Source organism: Glandiceps talaboti, chromosome 10, assembly GCF_964340395.1.
Source record: "Glandiceps talaboti chromosome 10, keGlaTala1.1, whole genome shotgun sequence".
Taxonomy (NCBI): domain Eukaryota; kingdom Metazoa; phylum Hemichordata; class Enteropneusta; family Spengelidae; genus Glandiceps; species Glandiceps talaboti.
Window position 1 is genome coordinate 24390281 of NC_135558.1, and position 26375 is coordinate 24416655.

Below are 26375 nucleotides of genomic sequence, written 5' to 3' on the forward strand. Positions count from 1 at the left end.
CATACACTAAATTTACTTGTATGTGCAGACGGCATCAAATATTCAGCAGTTAACAACGGAGCATCAAACACCAATGAATTTGTAAATTTCTTTGTGGAAGCAAACAATGCATTCACTGATCTAGAGAACTCGTCACTTATTCCTGGAGATATTGTTATAGTCGACAACGCTCCCTTTCATCACCACAAAGCTGAAGTTCTTCTTTCTAATAATTTGGACGACCATGGCATTGAACTCATATATCTTCCGACATACTCACCTGACTTTAATCTGGCGGAAAATTGTTTTAATAAGCTAAAAGCATTTTTAAAAAGAGACCAATACAGAACTTTGCTGCACGAGAACGTAGTCATCGCAGTTTATGATGTAATTTCTTTGATTGCATCTGGTGACACGTGGTAATATTTTATTGATACTGATTACATTGATTTGTAGTTGAGTTTTGGTCGTTTAACACTTACATGTATCGCTTGTTGGAATAATTGTCTTGTGTTCAATCTCAGTCTAATGTTCAAACCATTGTATTGCATTATTTTCAATAGTGTAATAACATCAACTTCAGTCCAGCTAAGGCATAGTCGTATTTTTCGACCTTCTGTAATTAAATACCACACATTGCGTTGATTGTTTGAATTCAACTTTTCAAAGAGCGTAGTTGTTTATATACAGGGGTCTTATCAATTGAGTTTATCTTGAAAATCACAGTTGTGTCTATTCCTTTCACACTACTCGATTGAATTCAAATGTACATTTCCAGTGTTGTGATTTGTCAAGATGCCTGTATGAGCAACAACACTAGTTGTAGTAGTAGTAGTAGTAGTAGTAGTAGTAGTAGTAGTAGTAGTAGTAGTAGTAGTAGTAGTAGTAAAATTTATTTAAGTAGCCAGGGTAGCCAGGAAACAACCGAAGCTGATTTCCACCTTGGCCCTGTTACCACACCAAAAACACATTACATACCACACTAAAAGAGATTACAAACAATGCGGAAGCAACGTTTAACAAGACGATGAAAAAGCAACGATATCAATAGGTAAATTTACACCGCCATCCAGTTACACCATACTGGAAGTCATTCTCTCTGACATTATATGATTTATGTATGTATTTCTAAAAGTATGAATTGCTTTGCACTGCTTAATATGTGTTGGTAGACTGTTACATAAAACAGCTCCAGAGTATTTAAAGGTTCTCTTGCTGGAATTACTGCTAATTCTTGGCACATGCGTATTGAGATTGGAACATTGTCAGGTGGAATAGTTATGTACTTCATCCAACCTCTTGACATATTTTAATACAGAGGTGTCAATTTATGAAGAACTTTAAAATAAATGCCCACCTTCTGAAAAGCAAAACGCTCATTACATGACAACCAATTTAAACTCTCTAACATAGTAAAAGAGTGGGTCCTAGGCCCACACTGAAGGATTATGCTTGCTGCTTTATTTTGGAGCCTCTGAAGTCTGGTCAGCAAAGTCGTACCACTGTTTGATCACACTACTGCAGTGTAGTCAAACAGTGGCAGTACCATCGCATTATAAAGCATCTTTGTAGTATCAAATGTAAGATATGGTCTTACCCTCCTAAGCACACCCAGCCTTTGTGATATTTTACTACAAATTTTAGTTATGTGCGTTGACTGATGATGTCATACGTGCATGTACATATGTTTTCAAATAAGTGAACATGGCATCTTTTGTTCGCTCTGAGAGTCACAAGAGCATAGAAACTTCATATTTTTAAAACAAATACTGAAGACAAACTAGCAACCCATGTGCCAGAAATGGATTCAGAAATGAACTGACTGCTCATGTCAAGTTTTACAGTAATGTTCCATGTCAGACATACTATGACCACTGACTCCCCATGTCAAGTTTTAGTTAATTAAAAGTTTTACAACTTGTTGATGTTGAAGTAGCATATAGTTCAGTTATCAGAAAGGCAAAAATTTTGTAGTTTGAATACCAATCTAAAAAGAGTGTTATTTTACATCAGATTTTTCCCAGAAGTATTGGCTAGAATCCGGCATTACTATAGTACACCGGGTAGTATACATAGAAAATCATCATTCCCCAATGTTTTATGGTAAACGTATTATGGTAAACATACTTGGTTAATTCAAGTATGTCTGCTACTATCATACCATAATTGTTTAATGTTTTCTCTCATGGGCGTATATTGTAGGTAATGCTAGAGGATACAGATGAAGTTAAAGAACTCAAGAATTTTCCCGGACCACTTGTCAGGTAGAACTCATATTAATACTCCTCAGAATTATTTAATATGTGAAGTGTTGTTAGACACTGTTCCAAAAATGACCAGAATAGGTTTTTATCCTCACTCGGATGATGCCAAAGGTGATTATTACATTTGTGTGCCCATGCATCTGTATATATTCATATCTCTGACATGCAATGGCTGATTACTTTCAAACCTGGCACAAAGGTGACGTATAGTATGGAACATATGCATGTCGATGTCCTTTATTCTTTATTCTTTATTGGAATCCAATCAGCTTTCTACAGAGTAGTGGCTGTTTTTCCTGGAGCCATAGAAATATCTTTAAAAAGTACATAAAACACAAAGTAATAAGTAACTCAATGAATATATAAAACAAAACAAAACAAAACAGTACAAAGTCGAGTACTGTCGCTAAAGAGTTAAAACATGTATACAATTCAAGAAACGATTACAAAACATCAAGTACGTGTCGGGCACATGTCTGTTTACAACCATTCAGAGATTCCAGATCTCTTTATAGATCTGGGAATCCAATTCCAAATATTGGATGCCATATATTTCAAAGAACTTCTATGGCAGTCATTGTGATAGAAATCTCCTCTGACACTAGCCCTGGTTCTGTAATTATGAACTTTATATATTTTGGTTGAAGTGTTAAGATAATGAGGAGTTACTTTATTGTTGATCTTATACATTAAAACACATTTACAGAAATAAAATCTTTGCTTCACTGACATCCACTTCAGGCATGTTAACATTTCAATGCTGTGTGTTCTATAGTGACATTTCAAAATAATACTCATGTCACTTTGTTTTGCAACGTTTGCAAATTTGACAAAATGGCTGATGCCAAAACCAAATGGACTACCATTCGTTTGTCATACTTGTTGTGGTTGATGTATACAAGAACAGAACGTCATGACATTTTAGTGTCCGACAGGCATACAGGGTGTTATTAAGATGAGTGTCTGGATTTTAGTGGTGCCTTACTTTCACAAGCAGAGCATATGAAATCATCGCTAACACTAGTAGAAATACGCCAGTACACCAAACTGACACTCAAGCGTCATGGGTTCCATTTTTAGCACAACTAAACTGAAATTTGGTGAAGAAGTTGATAGGGGTATGTAGAAAAAAAAGAAGATGTTCACGACATGGTGATCCCATCAGAGATATGCAGATGAGGAATATAAATGTGATATTTTGGTAAAAAAATCTTTAATTCCAAATGTATGCAGGGAAGTTTCTGGGGGTGTGATATTAATTACGTGATGATCCCATTAGTGATATGCAAATTATCATTAAAAAGACATGATGCTTTGATGAAATGTTTGTCAGTCAGTGACACTGCAATTTTATCACCTTGAGGCTGCTTGGAAACATTCTCCATCTAAGTTTAACACAAACTGAAGCATAGATTGGTTCAAGGTAAAATGCCTGGATGTCTGTCTGTCTGTCTGTCTGTCTTGTAGATGATGCAAGTAATTTTGGTATCTAACTTTATCTCTCAATTACTGGGGCTGAAATTTGATAATGATTCTAAAAGTCTGAAAAGAGCGAATGTGTCATACTTATGTAATTAGCCCTAGCAACCATGACCACGCCCATAGCAACAGTTAAATGATAAGGTCTGTTGCAAATATAACAGTAGGGATGGGTAGGCAATTGTATATAATTATTTTTAAGATCTGCAAATTTCCATAACAACAGGTAAACGATGACATATAATGCCAATATAACACCAGTGAAGGGAAGAGAAATGAATAAACATTCCAAAAATGTATGTAGATATGCTTAGCAACAAGACCACAGTCATAGCAACAGTTAAATGATGGTGTATATTACAGATATAACACCATGGATGGGTAGGCATGGGAATAAATCTTCAAAAAATGTATGCAAATATGTGTAGCACCTAGAACACATAATCATAATAGAAAATTAAAGTTTACTCGAAATAGTTTTGATACAATGCCATTGGCGCTTTTATTAGCACATCTGAAATGATGAAATGTGTGTGTGTGTGTGTGTGTGTGTGTGTGTGTGTGTGTGTGTGTGTGTGTGTGTGTGTGTGTGTGTGTGTGTGTGTGTGTGTAAATGAAATAGACTCTTAGAGTGTTTGACACAGTGTGTGTAAACAACTTTGAGTGAAAAACCTGACTGACTGATTGATTGATTGCCTTGATATTTGGTGGAGACATTACTTAGGGCGTGTAGATGGGAAATTGTTCAAATGAAAATGATCGCATCGGCTTGGTTGCCAGTGCTGTAAGTGCAAGGCTGCACGAACTGGACCAAGTGAAAGAGTTCTGTTATTTGGGTGATACCTTGGATGGTGCAGGAGGCAGTTAGCTTGCAGTGACAAAAAGAGTGGGACTGGAATGGAGGAAGTTCAGAGACCTTGAATCTGCACTATGTGGTTGTAGGCTAACTCTAGCAATGAAAGGGTGGATCTACAAGGTGTGAGGCCAGTTATGACATATGCGGCAGAAACATGGATGATAAGAGCAGTGGAAGAGGGTATCTTGTGTGTAGGAGTCATGATGGGTGAATGGTTAGCGTGACCGGCTTGGAATCTACAGGTTGCAGGTTCGAGCCCCGTCGCTGCCTGCTGTTTGTTTCTGAGTGGCTAAAGTCCTTGGGCAAGATTTGAACCACGACTGTGCCTCAGTCAACCCAGCTGTATAACTGGGGACCTGGTAGGATGTAGGTTGCAATGTGAAGGCTTTAATCCTATACGCTTAAATGGCTGCAATGGATTGTATGCTCCCCGGGGAGTTGAGGAAGACTAAAGGGCCGTTGTGCCGTTCTGATCCGAGCCAGGGGTAATAATTGTAAAGCGCTTTGAGCACGGAGTGGAAAAGCACTATATAAGAAACCAACATTATGAGAGAGAGCTATGGTTAGAAAGATATGTGGTGTCAAATTGAGTGACAGGGTTGGCTCAGAGATGCTATAATGGAACGGCTAGGTCTATGTGAGTCAATTGTAGAGGTAGCAAGGCGCAGCTGTCTGATATGGTGTGGACATGTGCTGAGGAAAGATGAGAGGAGTGAAGAGGGCATGGAATCTGGAGGTGGATGGAAAAAAAGGAGAGGGCAACCAAAGCTGACATGGAAGAGTATGGTGGAAGGACAATGTAAACAGATTGGATTAAACATCAATGACTATGGGAACAGGCAGAAATGAAGGATTGTGATTGCCACATGGAAAGAAGGACAGTCGGTGACACCCCCACCCCCGCCATGGGGAGGAAATCGACTTTAATTAATGATTGATGATGATGATGGTCACTTCAGTGATATGCAAATTAGGTGTAAAAATGTGTCTTTTTGTCAAAATTTTATAATTCCAAAATTACAGAGCAGATTGGGCTGAAATTGACTGGGGATGCATCTAGAGATGTGTAGATGAAGTTGTATTCACAACATGATGATGTAACCAAATGTGCCTAGCAACAAGAACATGCCCATACATGTAGCAACAGCCAAATACAGTTGTGCTATAATGCCATTGGTGCTGTTTATATATAGATATATTAGATGACTAAAATTAAAATGTAACTGTTGTGTTCATTTGATTTCAAAACACTCACATACATATGTACACTGTTGTGTTCATTTGATTTCAAAACACTCACATACATATGTACACTGTTGTGTTCATTTGATTTCAAAACACTCACATACATATGTACACTGTTGTGTTCATTTGATTTCAAAACACTCACATACTATGATACATTATTTAAAAGGTTGAATATTCTTGACATTTTCAAACAGCACAAATTACAGCTTGCCGTTCTCGTTCATGACGTTTTGCACCTCAGATTACCGGATACCTTTCAGGATTTTTTCACTCCCATTAAACACTCCTTCACAACACGACAGAGCTCCAGAAACGACCTTACTATCCCAAAAGCAAACCATAGGACTGGTCAGTTCACTGTCAAGTATGCAGGTGCTAAACTATGGAATAGCATCCCTTACAACATTCGCAACATAAATAGCAGAAGTCATTTTCAAACAGAGTTCAAAAACTATCTCCAATCATTGTAAGCTAGTTATACTTCATATTCATAGAGATTGATTACCGTTTGTCTGTATATTTAAGTAGGTCATTTGTTGTTTCTTTTCGTGTATTTGCTTGTTTGGTTGTTGTTGTTGTTGTTGTTGTTGTTGTTGTTGTCCACCTATATTTATACAATGTATTTTGTAAATCCTTTATGATTTTTTTCTATTCTGTCAATATTGCAATATACTCAATTTGACCAGCAGCCCCAGTAATTAGTAATTCCTAATCCCTAAGATTGTAAAAGGGGACGGACTCGACGAGTTGCAAAGACAACTATTTTTCGTCTCCCTTTCCCAAGTTGAATACTTCATATATTGTAGAATTGTTATATATGTATATGTATATATATTTCTGGGAATAAAGAAGATTATTATGTTACATATGTACACTGTTGTGTTCATTTGATTTCAAAACACTCACATACATATGTACACTGTTGTGTTCAATTGATTTCAAAACACTCACATACATATGTACACTGTTGTGTTCATTTGATTTCAAAACACTCACATACATATGTACACTGTTGTGTTCATTTGATTTCAAAACACTCACATACATATGTACACTGTTGTGTTCATTTGATTTCAAAACACTCACATACATATGTACACTGATGTGTTCATTTGATTTCAAAACACTCACATACATATGTACACTGATGTGTTCATTTGATTTCAAAACACTCACATACATATGTACACTGTTGTGTTCATTTGATTTCAAAACACTCACATACATATGTACACTTGTGTTCATTTGATTTCAAAACACTCACATACATATGTACACTGTTGTGTTCATTTGATTTCAAAACACTCACATACATATGTACACTGATGTGTTCATTTGATTTCAAAACACTCACATACATATGTACACTGATGTGTTCATTTGATTTCAAAACACTCACATACATATGTACACTGTTGTGTTCATTTGATTTCAAAACACTCACATACATATGTACACTGTTGTGTTCATTTGATTTCAAAACACTCACATACATATGTACACTGTTGTGTTCATTTGATTTCAAAACACTCACATACATATGTACACTGATGTGTTCATTTGATTTCAAAACACTCACATACATATGTACACTGATGTGTTCATTTGATTTCAAAACACTCACATACATATGTACACTGTTGTGTTCATTTGATTTCAAAACACTCACATACTGTGATACATATGTACACTGTTGTGTTCATTTGATTTCGAAACACTCACATACATATGTACACTGTTGTGTTCATTTGATTTCGAAACACTCACATACATATGTACACTGTTGTGTTCATTTGATTTTGAAACACTCGCATACATATGTACAATGACTGGTGTGGTATTGCATCGGTGCAATTCAAATGTGCATGCACATGTAGATGTAAGAATAATTGATATACGATATGACAACATGATGCAGTAGTGTTTTAATAAAGCACAGCTGTGTTTTGTCTTTGGCTTACAATCAAAGTTGAGATATGATACTTTACCTCCTTTAGGAATGATACCCATAAGGGTGATGTGATCCGATTTGCCACAGATAGAGCTGCTATATGTAAGAATAGCCCTGATCTGGTTGATAAGACATCAGCTGCATTACTATGGCAACTGATGGTGCTATTATGCAGACAGAATGGAGTAAGTAAATATCCACTTTTTCACTATATGACATATGTATAATGTAGAAATCACTTTAAATCATGAATAGATATGAGTTTATTGGACATGAATGAGTCAATGAATAACTTGTATTGTTTTCTTAAAAGTACTAGACTTTTGAACTAGAAATGTTCAATTACCATAAGTCCCTGTCAAAAAACACATTGCTCTATTGGTATGCTACTGTTATTATTAGTCACTTGTCAGCCTGGTTACAAGTTTACATACACACCAAGAAGTAAGATTTTATTAGCACAATTTAACTAAGGTTCAGTAGTGCTATTGGCATGGTAAAGTCAAAAGTGTCTGCCTGCCTGCCTGTTTGTCTTTCTGTGGTTGTGGACAATGTATGTATGTAAACAACTTGCAGTAAAAAACTGCATGACCAATAAGTTCACTTAATTCAGTACATTAGGCCACTGGCTCTGATGTATAGCATGAATATAAATTATTAGTCCCCGCCGGACGAAGTCCGGGACGGGGACTTATGGATTGGGTTCCGTCTGTCCGTCCGTCCGTCCGTCCGTCCATCCGCAGCCGTTTTCTGGACTGATTTTTTTCAAACTTGGTACAGGGGCAACATACAATGGCATACATATGCACGTCAATTTGTTTCATGATACGATCCAATATGGCCGCCTGGCAGCCATTTTGTTTGCAAATTTTCCCTGTCTAAAACCATAACTCAGACATGTTTGAACAGATCTCATTCAAAGTTGGTATTAGGACAGTGTTCTATGACATACATGTGCGTATCCATTTTCATCGTGATACAATCCAATATGGCCGCCTGGCAGCCATTTTGTTTGCGAATTTTCCATGTCCAAAGCCATAACTCATCTCATTCAAAGTTGGTATTAGGACAGTGTTTTATGACATACATGTACATATTCATTGTTGTTGTGATACGATCCAATATGGCCACCTGGCAGCCATTTTGTAATTATACACTTGGATGTACAGGTGTGCTGTAATACCATTGGTGTTACTAACCTGTCTACATCTACAATTTACATTTATTATACACTTGGATGTACAGGTGTGCTGTAATACCATTGGTGTTTCTAACCTGTCTACATCTACAATTTATATAATTATACACTTGGATGTACAGGTGTGCTGTAATACTGTTGGTGTTACTAACCTGTCTACATCTACAATTTACATTAATTATACACTTGGATGTACAGGTGTGCTGTAATACCATTGGTGTTACTAACCTGTCTACATCTACAATATACATAATTATACACTTGGATGTACAGGTGTGCTGTAATACCATTGATGTTACTAACCTGTCTACATATACAATTTACATTAATTATACACTTGGATGTACAGGTGTGCTGTAATACCATTGGTGTTACTAACCTGTCTACATCTACAATATACATAATTATACACTTGGATGTACAGGTGTGCTGTAATACTGTTGGTGTTACTAACCTGTCTACATCTACAATTTACATTAATTATACACTTGGATGTACAGGTGTGCTGTAATACCGTTGGTGTTACTAACCTGTCTACATCTACAATTTACATAATTATACACTTGGATGTACAGGTGTGCTGTAATACCGTTGGTGTTACTAACCTGTCTACATCTACAATTTACATAATTATACACTTGGATGTACAGGTGTGCTGTAATACCATTGATGTTACTAACCTGTCTACATCTACAATTTACATTAATTATACACTTGGATGTACAGGTGTGCTGTAATACCATTGGTGTTACTAACCTGTCTACATCTACAATTTATATAATTATACACTTGGATGTACAGGTGTGCTGTAATACTGTTGGTGTTACTAACCTGTCTACATCTACAATTTACATTAATTATACACTTGGATGTACAGGTGTGCTGTAATACCATTGGTGTTACTAACCTGTCTACATCTACAATATACATAATTATACACTTGGATGTACAGGTGTGCTGTAATACCATTGGTGTTACTAACCTGTCTACATATACAATTTACATTAATTATACACTTGGATGTACAGGTGTGCTGTAATACCATTGGTGTTACTAACCTGTCTACATCTACAATATACATAATTATACACTTGGATGTACAGGTGTGCTGTAATACTGTTGGTGTTACTAACCTGTCTACATCTACAATTTACATTAATTATACACTTGGATGTACAGGTGTGCTGTAATACCGTTGGTGTTACTAACCTGTCTACATCTACAATTTACATAATTATACACTTGGATGTACAGGTGTGCTGTAATACCGTTGGTGTTACTAACCTGTCTACATCTACAATTTACATAATTATACACTTGGATGTACAGGTGTGCTGTAATACCGTTGGTGTTACTAACCTGTCTACATCTACAATTTATATAATTATACACTTGGATGTACAGGTGTGCTGTAATACCATTGGTGTTACTAACCTGTCTACATCTACAATTTACATAATTATACACTTGGATGTACAGGTGTGCTGTAATACCATTGGTGTTACTAACCTGTCTACATCTACAATTTATATAATTATACACTTGGATGTATAGGTGTGCTGTAATACCGTTGGTGTTACTAACCTGTCTACATCTACAATATACATAATTATACACTTGGATGTACAGGTGTGCTGTAATACTGTTGGTGTTACTAACCTGTCTACATCTACAATTTACATTAATTATACACTTGGATGTACAGGTGTGCTGTAATACCGTTGGTGTTACTAACCTGTCTACATCTACAATTTACATTAATTATACACTTGGATGTACAGGTGTGCTGTAATACCGTTGGTGTTACTAACCTGTCTACATCTACAATTTACATAATTATACACTTGGATGTACAGGTGTGCTGTAATACCATTGGTGTTACTAACCTGTCTACATCTACAATATACATAATTATACACTTGGATGTACAGGTGTGCTGTAATACTGTTGGTGTTACTAACCTGTCTACATCTACAATTTACATTAATTATACACTTGGATGTACAGGTGTGCTGTAATACCGTTGGTGTTACTAACCTGTCTACATCTACAATTTACATTAATTATACACTTGGATGTACAGGTGTGCTGTAATACCATTGGTGTTACTAACCTGTCTACATCTACAATTTATATAATTATACACTTGGATGTACAGGTGTGCTGTAATACCGTTGGTGTTACTAACCTGTCTACATCTACAATTTATATAATTATACACTTGGATGTACAGGTGTGCTGTAATACCGTTGGTGTTACTAACCTGTCTACATCTACAATTTATATAATTATACACTTGGATGTACAGGTGTGCTGTAATACCGTTGGTGTTACTAACCTGTCTACATCTACAATTTACATTAATTATACACTTGGATGTACAGGTGTGCTGTAATACCGTTGGTGTTACTAACCTGTCTACATCTACATTTTACATAATTATACTTTGGGATGTACCCATATTAGGTGTGCTGTAATACCGTTGGTGTTACTAACCTGTCTACATCTACAATTTATATAATTATACACTTGGATGTACAGGTGTGCTGTAATACCATTGGTGTTACTAACCTGTCTACATCTACAATTTACATAATTATACACTTGGATGTACAGGTGTGCTGTAATACCTTTGGTGTTACTAACCTGTCTACATCTACAATTTATATAATTATACACTTGGATGTACAGGTGTGCTGTAATACCGTTGGTGTTACTAACCTGTCTACATCTACAATTTATATAATTATACACTTGGATGTACAGGTGTGCTGTAATACCGTTGGTGTTACTAACCTGTCTTAGGGACTTATGGATTGGGTTCCGTCCGTCCGTCCGTCCGTCCATCCGCAGCCGTTTTCTGGACTGATTTTTTTCAAACTTGGTACAGGGGCAACATACAATGGCATACATATGCACGTCAATTTGTTTCATGATACGATCCAATATGGCCGCCTGGCAGCCATTTTGTTTGCAAATTTTCCCTGTCTAAAACCATAACTCAGACATGTTTGAACAGATCTCATTCAAAGTTGGTATTAGGACAGTGTTCTATGACATACATGTGCGTATCCATTTTCATCGTGATACAATCCAATATGGCCGCCTGGCAGCCATTTTGTTTGCGAATTTTCCATGTCCAAAGCCATAACTCAGACATGCTTGAACAGATCTCATTCAAAGTTGGTATTAGGACAGTGTTTTATGACATACATGTGCATATTCATTGTTGTTGTGATACGATCCAATATGGCCACCTGGCAGCCATTTTGTAATTATACACTTGGATGTACAGGTGTGCTGTAATACCATTGGTGTTACTAACCTGTCTACATCTACAATTTACATTTATTATACACTTGGATGTACAGGTGTGCTGTAATACCATTGGTGTTTCTAACCTGTCTACATCTACAATTTATATAATTATACACTTGGATGTACAGGTGTGCTGTAATACTGTTGGTGTTACTAACCTGTCTACATCTACAATTTACATTAATTATACACTTGGATGTACAGGTGTGCTGTAATACCATTGGTGTTACTAACCTGTCTACATCTACAATATACATAATTATACACTTGGATGTACAGGTGTGCTGTAATACCATTGATGTTACTAACCTGTCTACATATACAATTTACATTAATTATACACTTGGATGTACAGGTGTGCTGTAATACCATTGGTGTTACTAACCTGTCTACATCTACAATATACATAATTATACACTTGGATGTACAGGTGTGCTGTAATACTGTTGGTGTTACTAACCTGTCTACATCTACAATTTACATTAATTATACACTTGGATGTACAGGTGTGCTGTAATACCGTTGGTGTTACTAACCTGTCTACATCTACAATTTACATAATTATACACTTGGATGTACAGGTGTGCTGTAATACCATTGGTGTTACTAACCTGTCTACATCTACAATTTACATAATTATACACTTGGATGTACAGGTGTGCTGTAATACCATTGGTGTTACTAACCTGTCTACATCTACAATTTACATTAATTATACACTTGGATGTACAGGTGTGCTGTAATACCATTGGTGTTACTAACCTGTCTACATCTACAATTTATATAATTATACACTTGGATGTACAGGTGTGCTGTAATACTGTTGGTGTTACTAACCTGTCTACATCTACAATTTACATTAATTATACACTTGGATGTACAGGTGTGCTGTAATACCATTGGTGTTACTAACCTGTCTACATCTACAATATACATAATTATACACTTGGATGTACAGGTGTGCTGTAATACCATTGGTGTTACTAACCTGTCTACATATACAATTTACATTAATTATACACTTGGATGTACAGGTGTGCTGTAATACCATTGGTGTTACTAACCTGTCTACATCTACAATATACATAATTATACACTTGGATGTACAGGTGTGCTGTAATACTGTTGGTGTTACTAACCTGTCTACATCTACAATTTACATTAATTATACACTTGGATGTACAGGTGTGCTGTAATACCGTTGGTGTTACTAACCTGTCTACATCTACAATTTACATAATTATACACTTGGATGTACAGGTGTGCTGTAATACCGTTGGTGTTACTAACCTGTCTACATCTACAATTTACATAATTATACACTTGGATGTACAGGTGTGCTGTAATACCGTTGGTGTTACTAACCTGTCTACATCTACAATTTATATAATTATACACTTGGATGTACAGGTGTGCTGTAATACCATTGGTGTTACTAACCTGTCTACATCTACAATTTATATAATTATACACTTGGATGTACAGGTGTGCTGTAATACCATTGGTGTTACTAACCTGTCTACATCTACAATTTACATAATTATACACTTGGATGTACAGGTGTGCTGTAATACCATTGGTGTTACTAACCTGTCTACATCTACAATTTATATAATTATACACTTGGATGTATAGGTGTGCTGTAATACCGTTGGTGTTACTAACCTGTCTACATCTACAATATACATAATTATACACTTGGATGTACAGGTGTGCTGTAATACTGTTGGTGTTACTAACCTGTCTACATCTACAATTTACATTAATTATACACTTGGATGTACAGGTGTGCTGTAATACCGTTGGTGTTACTAACCTGTCTACATCTACAATTTACATTAATTATACACTTGGATGTACAGGTGTGCTGTAATACCGTTGGTGTTACTAACCTGTCTACATCTACAATTTACATAATTATACACTTGGATGTACAGGTGTGCTGTAATACCATTGGTGTTACTAACCTGTCTACATCTACAATATACATAATTATACACTTGGATGTACAGGTGTGCTGTAATACCGTTGGTGTTACTAACCTGTCTACATCTACATTTTACATAATTATACTTTGGGATGTACCCATATTAGGTGTGCTGTAATACCGTTGGTGTTACTAACCTGTCTACATCTACAATTTATATAATTATACACTTGGATGTACAGGTGTGCTGTAATACCATTGGTGTTACTAACCTGTCTACATCTACAATTTACATAATTATACACTTGGATGTACAGGTGTGCTGTAATACCTTTGGTGTTACTAACCTGTCTACATCTACAATTTATATAATTATACACTTGGATGTACAGGTGTGCTGTAATACCGTTGGTGTTACTAACCTGTCTACATCTACAATTTATATAATTATACACTTGGATGTACAGGTGTGCTGTAATACCGTTGGTGTTACTAACCTGTCTACATCTACAATTTACATAATTATACACTTGGATGTACAGGTGTGCTGTAATACCGTTGGTGTTACTAACCTGTCTACATCTACAATTTATATAATTATACACTTGGATGTACAGGTGTGCTGTAATACCATTGGTGTTACTAACCTGTCTACATCTACAATTTATATAATTATACACTTGGATGTACAGGTGTGCTGTAATACCATTGGTGTTACTAACCTGTCTACATCTACAATTTACATAATTATACACTTGGATGTACAGGTGTGCTGTAATACCATTGGTGTTACTAACCTGTCTACATCTACAATTTATATAATTATACACTTGGATGTATAGGTGTGCTGTAATACCGTTGGTGTTACTAACCTGTCTACATCTACAATATACATAATTATACACTTGGATGTACAGGTGTGCTGTAATACTGTTGGTGTTACTAACCTGTCTACATCTACAATTTACATTAATTATACACTTGGATGTACAGGTGTGCTGTAATACCGTTGGTGTTACTAACCTGTCTACATCTACAATTTACATTAATTATACACTTGGATGTACAGGTGTGCTGTAATACCGTTGGTGTTACTAACCTGTCTACATCTACAATTTACATAATTATACACTTGGATGTACAGGTGTGCTGTAATACCATTGGTGTTACTAACCTGTCTACATCTACAATATACATAATTATACACTTGGATGTACAGGTGTGCTGTAATACCGTTGGTGTTACTAACCTGTCTACATCTACATTTTACATAATTATACTTTGGGATGTACCCATATTAGGTGTGCTGTAATACCGTTGGTGTTACTAACCTGTCTACATCTACAATTTATATAATTATACACTTGGATGTACAGGTGTGCTGTAATACCATTGGTGTTACTAACCTGTCTACATCTACAATTTACATAATTATACACTTGGATGTACAGGTGTGCTGTAATACCTTTGGTGTTACTAACCTGTCTACATCTACAATTTATATAATTATACACTTGGATGTACAGGTGTGCTGTAATACCGTTGGTGTTACTAACCTGTCTACATCTACAATTTATATAATTATACACTTGGATGTACAGGTGTGCTGTAATACCGTTGGTGTTACTAACCTGTCTTAGGGACTTATGGATTGGGTTCCGTCTGTCCGTCCGTCCGTCCGTCCGTCCATCCGCAGCCGTTTTCTGGACTGATTTTTTTCAAACTTGGTACAGGGGCAACATACAATGGCATACATATGCACGTCAATTTGTTTCATGATACGATCCAATATGGCCGCCTGGCAGCCATTTTGTTTGCAAATTTTCCCTGTCTAAAACCATAACTCAGACATGTTTGAACAGATCTCATTCAAAGTTGGTATTAGGACAGTGTTCTATGACATACATGTGCGTATCCATTTTCATCGTGATACAATCCAATATGGCCGCCTGGCAGCCATTTTGTTTGCGAATTTTCCATGTCCAAAGCCATAACTCAGACATGCTTGAACAGATCTCATTCAAAGTTGGTATTAGGACAGTGTTTTATGACATACATGTGCATATTCATTGTTGTTGTGATACGATCCAATATGGCCACCTGGCAGCCATTTTGTAATTATACACTTGGATGTACAGGTGTGCTGTAATACCATTGGTGTTACTAACCTGTCTACATCTACAATTTACATTTATTATACACTTGGATGTACAGGTGTGCTGTAATACCATTGGTGTTTCTAACCTGTCTACATCTACAATTTATATAATTATACACTTGGATGTACAGGTGTGCTGTAATACTGTTGGTGTTACTAACCTGTCTACATCTACAATTTACATTAATTATACACTTGGATGTACAGGTGTGCTGTAATACCATTGGTGTTACTAACCTGTCTACATCTACAATATACATAATTATACACTTGGATGTACAGGTGTGCTGTAATACCATTGATGTTACTAACCTGTCTACATATACAATTTACATTAATTATACACTTGGATGTACAGGTGTGCTGTAATACCATTGGTGTTACTAACCTGTCTACATCTACAATATACATAATTATACACTTGGATGTACAGGTGTGCTGTAATACTGTTGGTGTTACTAACCTGTCTACATCTACAATTTACATTAATTATACACTTGGATGTACAGGTGTGCTGTAATACCGTTGGTGTTACTAACCTGTCTACATCTACAATTTACATAATTATACACTTGGATGTACAGGTGTGCTGTAATACCGTTGGTGTTACTAACCTGTCTACATCTACAATTTACGTAATTATACACTTGGATGTACAGGTGTGCTGTAATACCATTGGTGTTACTAACCTGTCTACATCTACAATTTACATTAATTATACACTTGGATGTACAGGTGTGCTGTAATACCATTGGTGTTACTAACCTGTCTACATCTACAATTTATATAATTATACACTTGGATGTACAGGTGTGCTGTAATACTGTTGGTGTTACTAACCTGTCTACATCTACAATTTACATTAATTATACACTTGGATGTACAGGTGTGCTGTAATACCATTGGTGTTACTAACCTGTCTACATCTACAATATACATAATTATACACTTGGATGTACAGGTGTGCTGTAATACCATTGGTGTTACTAACCTGTCTACATATACAATTTACATTAATTATACACTTGGATGTACAGGTGTGCTGTAATACCATTGGTGTTACTAACCTGTCTACATCTACAATATACATAATTATACACTTGGATGTACAGGTGTGCTGTAATACTGTTGGTGTTACTAACCTGTCTACATCTACAATTTACATTAATTATACACTTGGATGTACAGGTGTGCTGTAATACCGTTGGTGTTACTAACCTGTCTACATCTACAATTTACATAATTATACACTTGGATGTACAGGTGTGCTGTAATACCGTTGGTGTTACTAACCTGTCTACATCTACAATTTACATAATTATACACTTGGATGTACAGGTGTGCTGTAATACCGTTGGTGTTACTAACCTGTCTACATCTACAATTTATATAATTATACACTTGGATGTACAGGTGTGCTGTAATACCATTGGTGTTACTAACCTGTCTACATCTACAATTTATATAATTATACACTTGGATGTACAGGTGTGCTGTAATACCATTGGTGTTACTAACCTGTCTACATCTACAATTTACATAATTATACACTTGGATGTACAGGTGTGCTGTAATACCATTGGTGTTACTAACCTGTCTACATCTACAATTTATATAATTATACACTTGGATGTATAGGTGTGCTGTAATACCGTTGGTGTTACTAACCTGTCTACATCTACAATATACATAATTATACACTTGGATGTACAGGTGTGCTGTAATACTGTTGGTGTTACTAACCTGTCTACATCTACAATTTACATTAATTATACACTTGGATGTACAGGTGTGCTGTAATACCGTTGGTGTTACTAACCTGTCTACATCTACAATTTACATAATTATACACTTGGATGTACAGGTGTGCTGTAATACCATTGGTGTTACTAACCTGTCTACATCTACAATATACATAATTATACACTTGGATGTACAGGTGTGCTGTAATACTGTTGGTGTTACTAACCTGTCTACATCTACAATTTACATTAATTATACACTTGGATGTACAGGTGTGCTGTAATACCGTTGGTGTTACTAACCTGTCTACATCTACAATTTACATTAATTATACACTTGGATGTACAGGTGTGCTGTAATACTGTTGGTGTTACTAACCTGTCTACATCTACAATTTATATAATTATACACTTGGATGTACAGGTGTGCTGTAATACCGTTGGTGTTACTAACCTGTCTACATCTACAATTTATATAATTATACACTTGGATGTACAGGTGTGCTGTAATACCGTTGGTGTTACTAACCTGTCTACATCTACAATTTATATAATTATACACTTGGATGTACAGGTGTGCTGTAATACCGTTGGTGTTACTAACCTGTCTACATCTACAATTTACATTAATTATACACTTGGATGTACAGGTGTGCTGTAATACCGTTGGTGTTACTAACCTGTCTACATCTACATTTTACATAATTATACTTTGGGATGTACCCATATTAGGTGTGCTGTAATACCGTTGGTGTTACTAACCTGTCTACATCTACAATTTATATAATTATACACTTGGATGTACAGGTGTGCTGTAATACCATTGGTGTTACTAACCTGTCTACATCTACAATTTACATAATTATACACTTGGATGTACAGGTGTGCTGTAATACCTTTGGTGTTACTAACCTGTCTACATCTACAATTTATATAATTATACACTTGGATGTACAGGTGTGCTGTAATACCGTTGGTGTTACTAACCTGTCTACATCTACAATTTATATAATTATACACTTGGATGTACAGGTGTGCTGTAATACCGTTGGTGTTACTAACCTGTCTACATCTACAATTTATATAATTATACACTTGGATGTACAGGTGTGCTGTAATACCGTTGGTGTTACTAACCTGTCTACGTATACAATTTACATAATTATACACTTGGATGTACAGGTATGCTGTAATACCGTTGGTGTTACTAACCTGTCTACATCTACAATTTACATAATTATACACTTGGATGTACAGGTGTGCTGTAATACCGTTGGTGTTACTAACCTGTCTACATCTACAATTTACATTAATTATACACTTGGATGTACAGGTGTGCTGTAATACCATTGGTGTTACTAACCTGTCTACATCTACAATTTACATTAATTATACACTTGGATGTACAGGTGTGCTGTAATACCGTTGGTGTTACTAACCTGTCTACATCTACATTTTACATAATTATACTTTGGGATGTACCCATATTAGGTGTGCTGTAATACCGTTGGTGTTACTAACCTGTCTACATCTACAATTTATATAATTATACACTTGGATGTACAGGTGTGCTGTAATACCATTGGTGTTACTAACCTGTCTACATCTACAATTTACATAATTATACACTTGGATGTACAGGTGTGCTGTAATACCTTTGGTGTTACTAACCTGTCTACATCTACAATTTATATAATTATACACTTGGATGTACAGGTGTGCTGTAATACCGTTGGTGTTACTAACCTGTCTACATCTACAATTTATATAATTATACACTTGGATGTACAGGTGTGCTGTAATACCGTTGGTGTTACTAACCTGTCTACATCTACAATTTATATAATTATACACTTGGATGTACAGGTGTGCTGTAATACCGTTGGTGTTACTAACCTGTCTACGTATACAATTTACATAATTATACACTTGGATGTACAGGTATGCTGTAATACCGTTGGTGTTACTAACCTGTCTACATCTACAATTTACATAATTATACACTTGGATGTACAGGTGTGCTGTAATACCGTTGGTGTTACTAACCTGTCTACATCTACAATTTACATTAATTATACACTTGGATGTACAGGTGTGCTGTAATACCATTGGTGTTACTAACCTGTCTACATCTACAATTTACATTAATTATACACTTGGATGTACAGGTGTGCTGTAATACCGTTGGTGTTACTAACCTGTCTACATCTACAATTTACATTAATTATACACTTGGATGTACAGGTGTGCTGTAATACCATTGGTGTTACTAACCTGTCTACATCTACAATTTATATAATTATACACTTGGATGTACAGGTGTGCTGTAATACCGTTGGTGTTACTAACCTGTCTACATCTACAATTTATATAATTATACACTTGGATGTACAGGTGTGCTGTAATACCGTTGGTGTTACTAACCTGTCTACATCTACAATTTATATAATTATACACTTGGATGTACAGGTGTGCTGTAATACCGTTGGTGTTACTAACCTGTCTACATCTACAATTTACATTAATTATACACTTGGATGTACAGGTGTGCTGTAATACCGTTGGTGTTACTAACCTGTCTACATCTACATTTTACATAATTATACTTTGGGATGTACCCATATTAGGTGTGCTGTAATACCGTTGGTGTTACTAACCTGTCTACATCTACAATTTATATAATTATACACTTGGATGTACAGGTGTGCTGTAATACCATTGGTGTTACTAACCTGTCTACATCTACAATTTACATAATTATACACTTGGATGTACAGGTGTGCTGTAATACCTTTGGTGTTACTAACCTGTCTACATCTACAATTTATATAATTATACACTTGGATGTACAGGTGTGCTGTAATACCGTTGGTGTTACTAACCTGTCTACATCTACAATTTATATAATTATACACTTGGATGTACAGGTGTGCTGTAATACCGTTGGTGTTACTAACCTGTCTACATCTACAATTTATATAATTATACACTTGGATGTACAGGTGTGCTGTAATACCGTTGGTGTTACTAACCTGTCTACGTATACAATTTACATAATTATACACTTGGATGTACAGGTATGCTGTAATACCGTTGGTGTTACTAACCTGTCTACATCTACAATTTACATAATTATACACTTGGATGTACAGGTGTGCTGTAATACCGTTGGTGTTACTAACCTGTCTACATCTACAATTCTGTAATTATACACTTGGATGTACAGGTGTGCTGTAATACCATTGGTGTTACTAACCTGTCCACGTATACAATTTACATATACACTTGGATGTACATGTTTATCAGGATGCATATTTGTTATTTGTCACCTAAAATTTTAATGCAGGTGTGGTCATGATATTAGTTGACAAATGCAAGAACCCAGTATGCATTCAATGTGCTCCACACTAGATGGCCTGAAATGCAGCGATTTATTGACATTGGTAGTACAACTACTTTGTGTAATCTTGTTGCATGTTTTCAGACTGTTGTAGGTACAGATATAGCTGAAATGCTTCTCAGAGACCATCCCATGGTGGAGTCGGGCTATAACAGTCCTGAGAAACAAAGCCCTTCTGAAGAGGAAGAAAACCAGCAAGAGTTACCAAGCACAGACTTAGCAATAGCACCTGTCAAAATAGGAACTAAATTGGCTACCAGTGGACAAGATATGGAAAAAGAAATCAAAAGATTCAGAGAAGTGTTATTGTTTGGTAGAAAAAAGGTATGTTGTGCATGTCACAACTGAGTTGAGCTGTCTCTCTCTCTACTTAGGTTGTTTTTTTCCAGATGAAGTATGAATTACCTGTGATTTTCATTGACAGAGATCATTAAACTCTACTGATTGTGCATTGTAGTTAGGATTGTAGGTTGCTGAGATCATTAAACTACACTGTATACTGACTGCATTGTAGGTGGTTGAGATCATTAAACTCTACTGATTGTGCATTGTAGTTAGGATTGTAGGTTGCTGAGATCATTAAACTCTACTGATTGTGCATTGTAGTTAGGATTGTAGGTTGCTGAGATCATTAAACTACACTGTATACTGACTGTGCATTGTAGATTGGTGAGATCATTAAACTACACTGATTGTGCATTGTAGTTAGCATTGTAGGTTGGTGAGATCATTAAACTACACTGATTGTGCATTGTAGTTAGGATTGTAGGTTGGTGAGATCATTAAACTACACTGGTTGTACATTGTAGTTAGCATTGTAGGTTGGTGAGATCATTAAACTACACTGATTGTGCATTGTAGTTAGGATTGTAGGTTGGTGAGATCATTAAACTACACTGATTGTGCATTGTAGTTAGGATTGTAGGTGGTTGAGATCATTAAACTCTACTGATTGTGCATTGTAGTTAGGATTGTAGGTTGCTGAGATCATTAAACTACACTGATTGTGCATTGTAGTTAGGATTGTAGGTGGTTGAGATCATTAAACTACACTGTATACTGACTGCATTGTAGGTTGGTGAGACCATTAAACTCTACTGATTGTGCATTGTAGTTAGGATTGTAGGTGGTTGAGATCATTAAACTACACTGATTGTACATTGTAGTTAGCATTGTAGGTTGGTGAGATCATTAAACTACACTGATTGTGCATTGTAGTTAGGATTGTAGGTGGTTGAGATCATTAAACTCTACTGATTGTGCATTGTAGTTAGGATTGTAGGTTGCTGAGATCATTAAACTACACTGTATACTGACTGCATTGTAGGTTGCTGAGATCATTAAACTCTACTGATTGTGCATTGTAGTTAGGATTGTAGGTGGTTGAGATCATTAAACTACACTGATTGTGCATTGTAGTTAGCATTGTAGGGTGGTGAGATCATTAAACTCTACTGATTGTGCATTGTAGTTAGCATTGTAGGTTGCTGAGATCATTAAACTACACTGTATACTGACTGCATTGTAGGTGGTTGAGATCATTAAACTACACTGATTGTGCATTGTAGTTAGGATTGTAGGTGGTTGAGATCATTAAACTACACTGATTGTACATTGTAGTTAGCATTGTAGGTTGGTGAGATCATTAAACTCTACTGATTGTGCATTGTAGTTAGGATTGTAGGTTGCTGAGATCATTAAACTACACTGTATACTGACTGCATTGTAGGTGGTTGAGATCATTAAACTACACTGATTGTGCATTGTAGTTAGGATTGTAGGTGGTTGAGATCATTAAACTACATTGTATACTGACTGTGCATTGTAGGTTGGTGAGATCATTAAACTGTACTGATTGTGCATTGTAGTTAGGATTGTAGGTGACAGAGATCATTAAACTCTACTGATTGTGCATTGTAGTTAGGATTGTAGGTGGCTGAGATCATTAAACTGTACTGATTGTGCATTGTAGTTAGGATTGTAGGTGGTTGAGATCATTAAACTACACTGTATACTGACTGCATTGTAGGTTGCTGAGATCATTAAACTCTACTGATTGTGCATTGTAGTTAGGATTGTAGGTGGTTGAGATCATTAAACTACACTGATTGTACATTGTAGTTAGCATTGTAGGTTGGTGAAATCATTAAACTACATTGTATACTGACTGTGCATTGTAGATTGGTGAGATCATTAAACTACACTGATTGTGCATTGTAGTTAGCATTGTAGGTTGGTGAGATCATTGAACTACACTGTATACTGACTGCATTGTAAGTTGGTGAGATCATTAAACTGTACTGATAGTGCATTGTAGTTAGCATTGTAGGGTTGTGAGATCATTAAACTACACTGTATACTGACTATTGTAGGTTGGTGAGATCATTAAACTACACTGATTGTGCATTGTAGTTAGCATTGTAGGTTGGTGAGATCATTAAACTACATTGTATACTGTCTGCATTGTAGGTTGGTGAGATCATTGAACTACACTGATTGTGCATTGTAGTTAGCATTGTAGGGTGGTGAAATCATTAAACTACACTGATTGTGCATTGTGGTTAGCATTGTAGGTTGGTGAGATCATTAAACTACACTGTATACTGACTGCATTGTAGATTGGTGAGATAATTGAACAACACTGATTGTACATTGTAGTTAGCATTGTAGGTAGGTGAGATCATTGAACTACACTGATTGTGCATTGTAGTTAGCATTGTAGGGTAGTGAGATCATTAAACTACATTGTATACTGACTGCATTGTAGATTGGTGAGATAATTGAACAACACTGATTGTACATTGTAGTTAGGATTGTAGGTTGGTGAGATCATTAAACTATTTTGATTGTACATTGTAATTAGCATTGTAGGTTGGTGAGATCATTGAACTACACTGATTGTACATTGTAATTAGCATTGTAGGTTGGTGAGATCATTAAACTACACTGATTGTGCATTGTAGTTAGCATTGTAGGTTGGTGAGATCATTAAACTACACTGATTGTGCATTGTAGTTAGCATTGTAGGATGGTGAGATCATTAAACCACAGATTGTGCATTGTAGTTAGCATTGTAGCTTGGTGAGATCATTAAACTACACTGATTGTGCATTGTAGTTAGCATTGTAGCTTGGTGAGATCATTAAACTACATTGTATACTGACTGTGCATTGTAGGTTGGTGAGATCATTAAACTACACTGATTGTGCATTGTAGTTAGCATTGTAGGTTGGTGAGATCATTAAACTACACTGATTGTGCATTGTAGTTAGCATTGTAGGTTGGTGAGATCATTAAACTACACTGATTGTACATTGTAGTTAGCATTGTAGGTTGGTGAAATCATTAAACAACACTGATTGTACATTGTAGTTAGCATTGTAGGTTGGTGAGATCATTAAACTACACTGATTGTGCATTGTAGTTAGCATTGTAGGTTGGTGAGATCATTAAACTACACTGTATACTGACTGCATTGTAAGTTGGTGAGATCATTAAACTCTACTGATTGTGCATTGTAGTTAGCATTGTAGGGTGGTGAAATCATTAAACTACATTGTATACTGTCTGCATTTTAGGTTGGTGAGATAATTGAACTACACTGATTGTGCATTGTAGTTAGCATTGTAGGGTGGTGAAATCATTAAACTACACTGATTGTGCATTGTGGTTAGCATTGTAGGTTGGTGAGATCATTAAACTACACTGTATACTGACTGCATTGTAGATTGGTGAGATAATTGAACAACACTGATTGTACATTGTAGTTAGCATTGTAGGGTAGTGAGATCATTAAACTACACTGTATACTGACTTTATTGTAGGTTGGTGAGATCATTAAACTACACTGATTGTACATTGTAGTTAGCATTGTAGGTTGGTGAGATCATTAAACTGTACTGATAGTGCATTGTAGTTAGCATTGTAGGTTGGTGAAATCATTAAACTACACTGATTGTGCATTGTAGTTAGCATTGTAGGTTGGTGAGATCATTAAACTACATTGTATACTGACTGTGCATTGTAGGTTGGTGAGATCATGATTGTCATTACAGTGTAGAAATTAATGAACAAAAGTGAGATGAGAATGTGTCAAAACATTGCCATTATACATGTAAGTAAGAAATCACTGAACATTGTCAAATATGTGTATGGATATTAGTTTTATTACACAGAGTTCATAACAAACAATTTATGAATTTCTCCTGCTAGTGTAAAACTGATTTCATGAGGATTTTCTCAATTTTAGGATGCTTTGGAATCTGCAATGAAGGGAGGTCTCTGGGGCCATGCTCTCTTACTGGCTAGTAAAATGGATACAAGAACATATGCACATGTCATGACAAGGTGAGCTAACTGTTACAGGTGATCATTTCTGAGTCAACTTTTTTTTAGCACAACTGAACTGATAAGTAACTGATTGTAATAGGCTGTATTGATTATGTAGAAATAAATGTTATTTATTGATTACGTAGAAATTGATGTCATTTCAGACATTGCATACAGACAATATCCTTGACTATACATATATTTAATGGCATAATCAACGTATCAACATTGAAAGTATCAACATTGAAAGGCATGGATGATTACCTATTAAATTGAAAAAAAAGTACCAATTCTTTCACTTAAAGGAAGAGCTGTTATGTCCTTCTGTCCATCTGTCTGTCAGTAATACAACATTAGTCTAACGTGCAATAACCAATATCATTCAAACTTGGCATACAGGTGTCGTAGGGAACATATGCACATTACTTTGCTTCATGACATATACAAATTTGACCAAATGATGGCCATATTTATAGTTAAAATCAATATTTACTGCACACGCCCCAGGTGTAGAACCTTTGCCATT

General features: G+C 35.8%; 1 protein-coding gene across 1 annotated transcript in view; it reads left to right on the top strand.

Moving 5' to 3' along the window:
• LOC144440768 (uncharacterized) overlaps window positions 1-26375 on the top strand; it is a 176060-nt gene that overhangs the window by 69028 nt on the left and 80657 nt on the right. The window contains exons 8-11 of the mRNA XM_078130147.1: window positions 2182-2243; window positions 7824-7962; window positions 21605-21844; window positions 25770-25867. Of these exons, the coding sequence (XP_077986273.1) occupies window positions 2182-2243; window positions 7824-7962; window positions 21605-21844; window positions 25770-25867 (539 nt within the window). The remainder of the gene's footprint in view (window positions 1-2181; window positions 2244-7823; window positions 7963-21604; window positions 21845-25769; window positions 25868-26375) is intronic.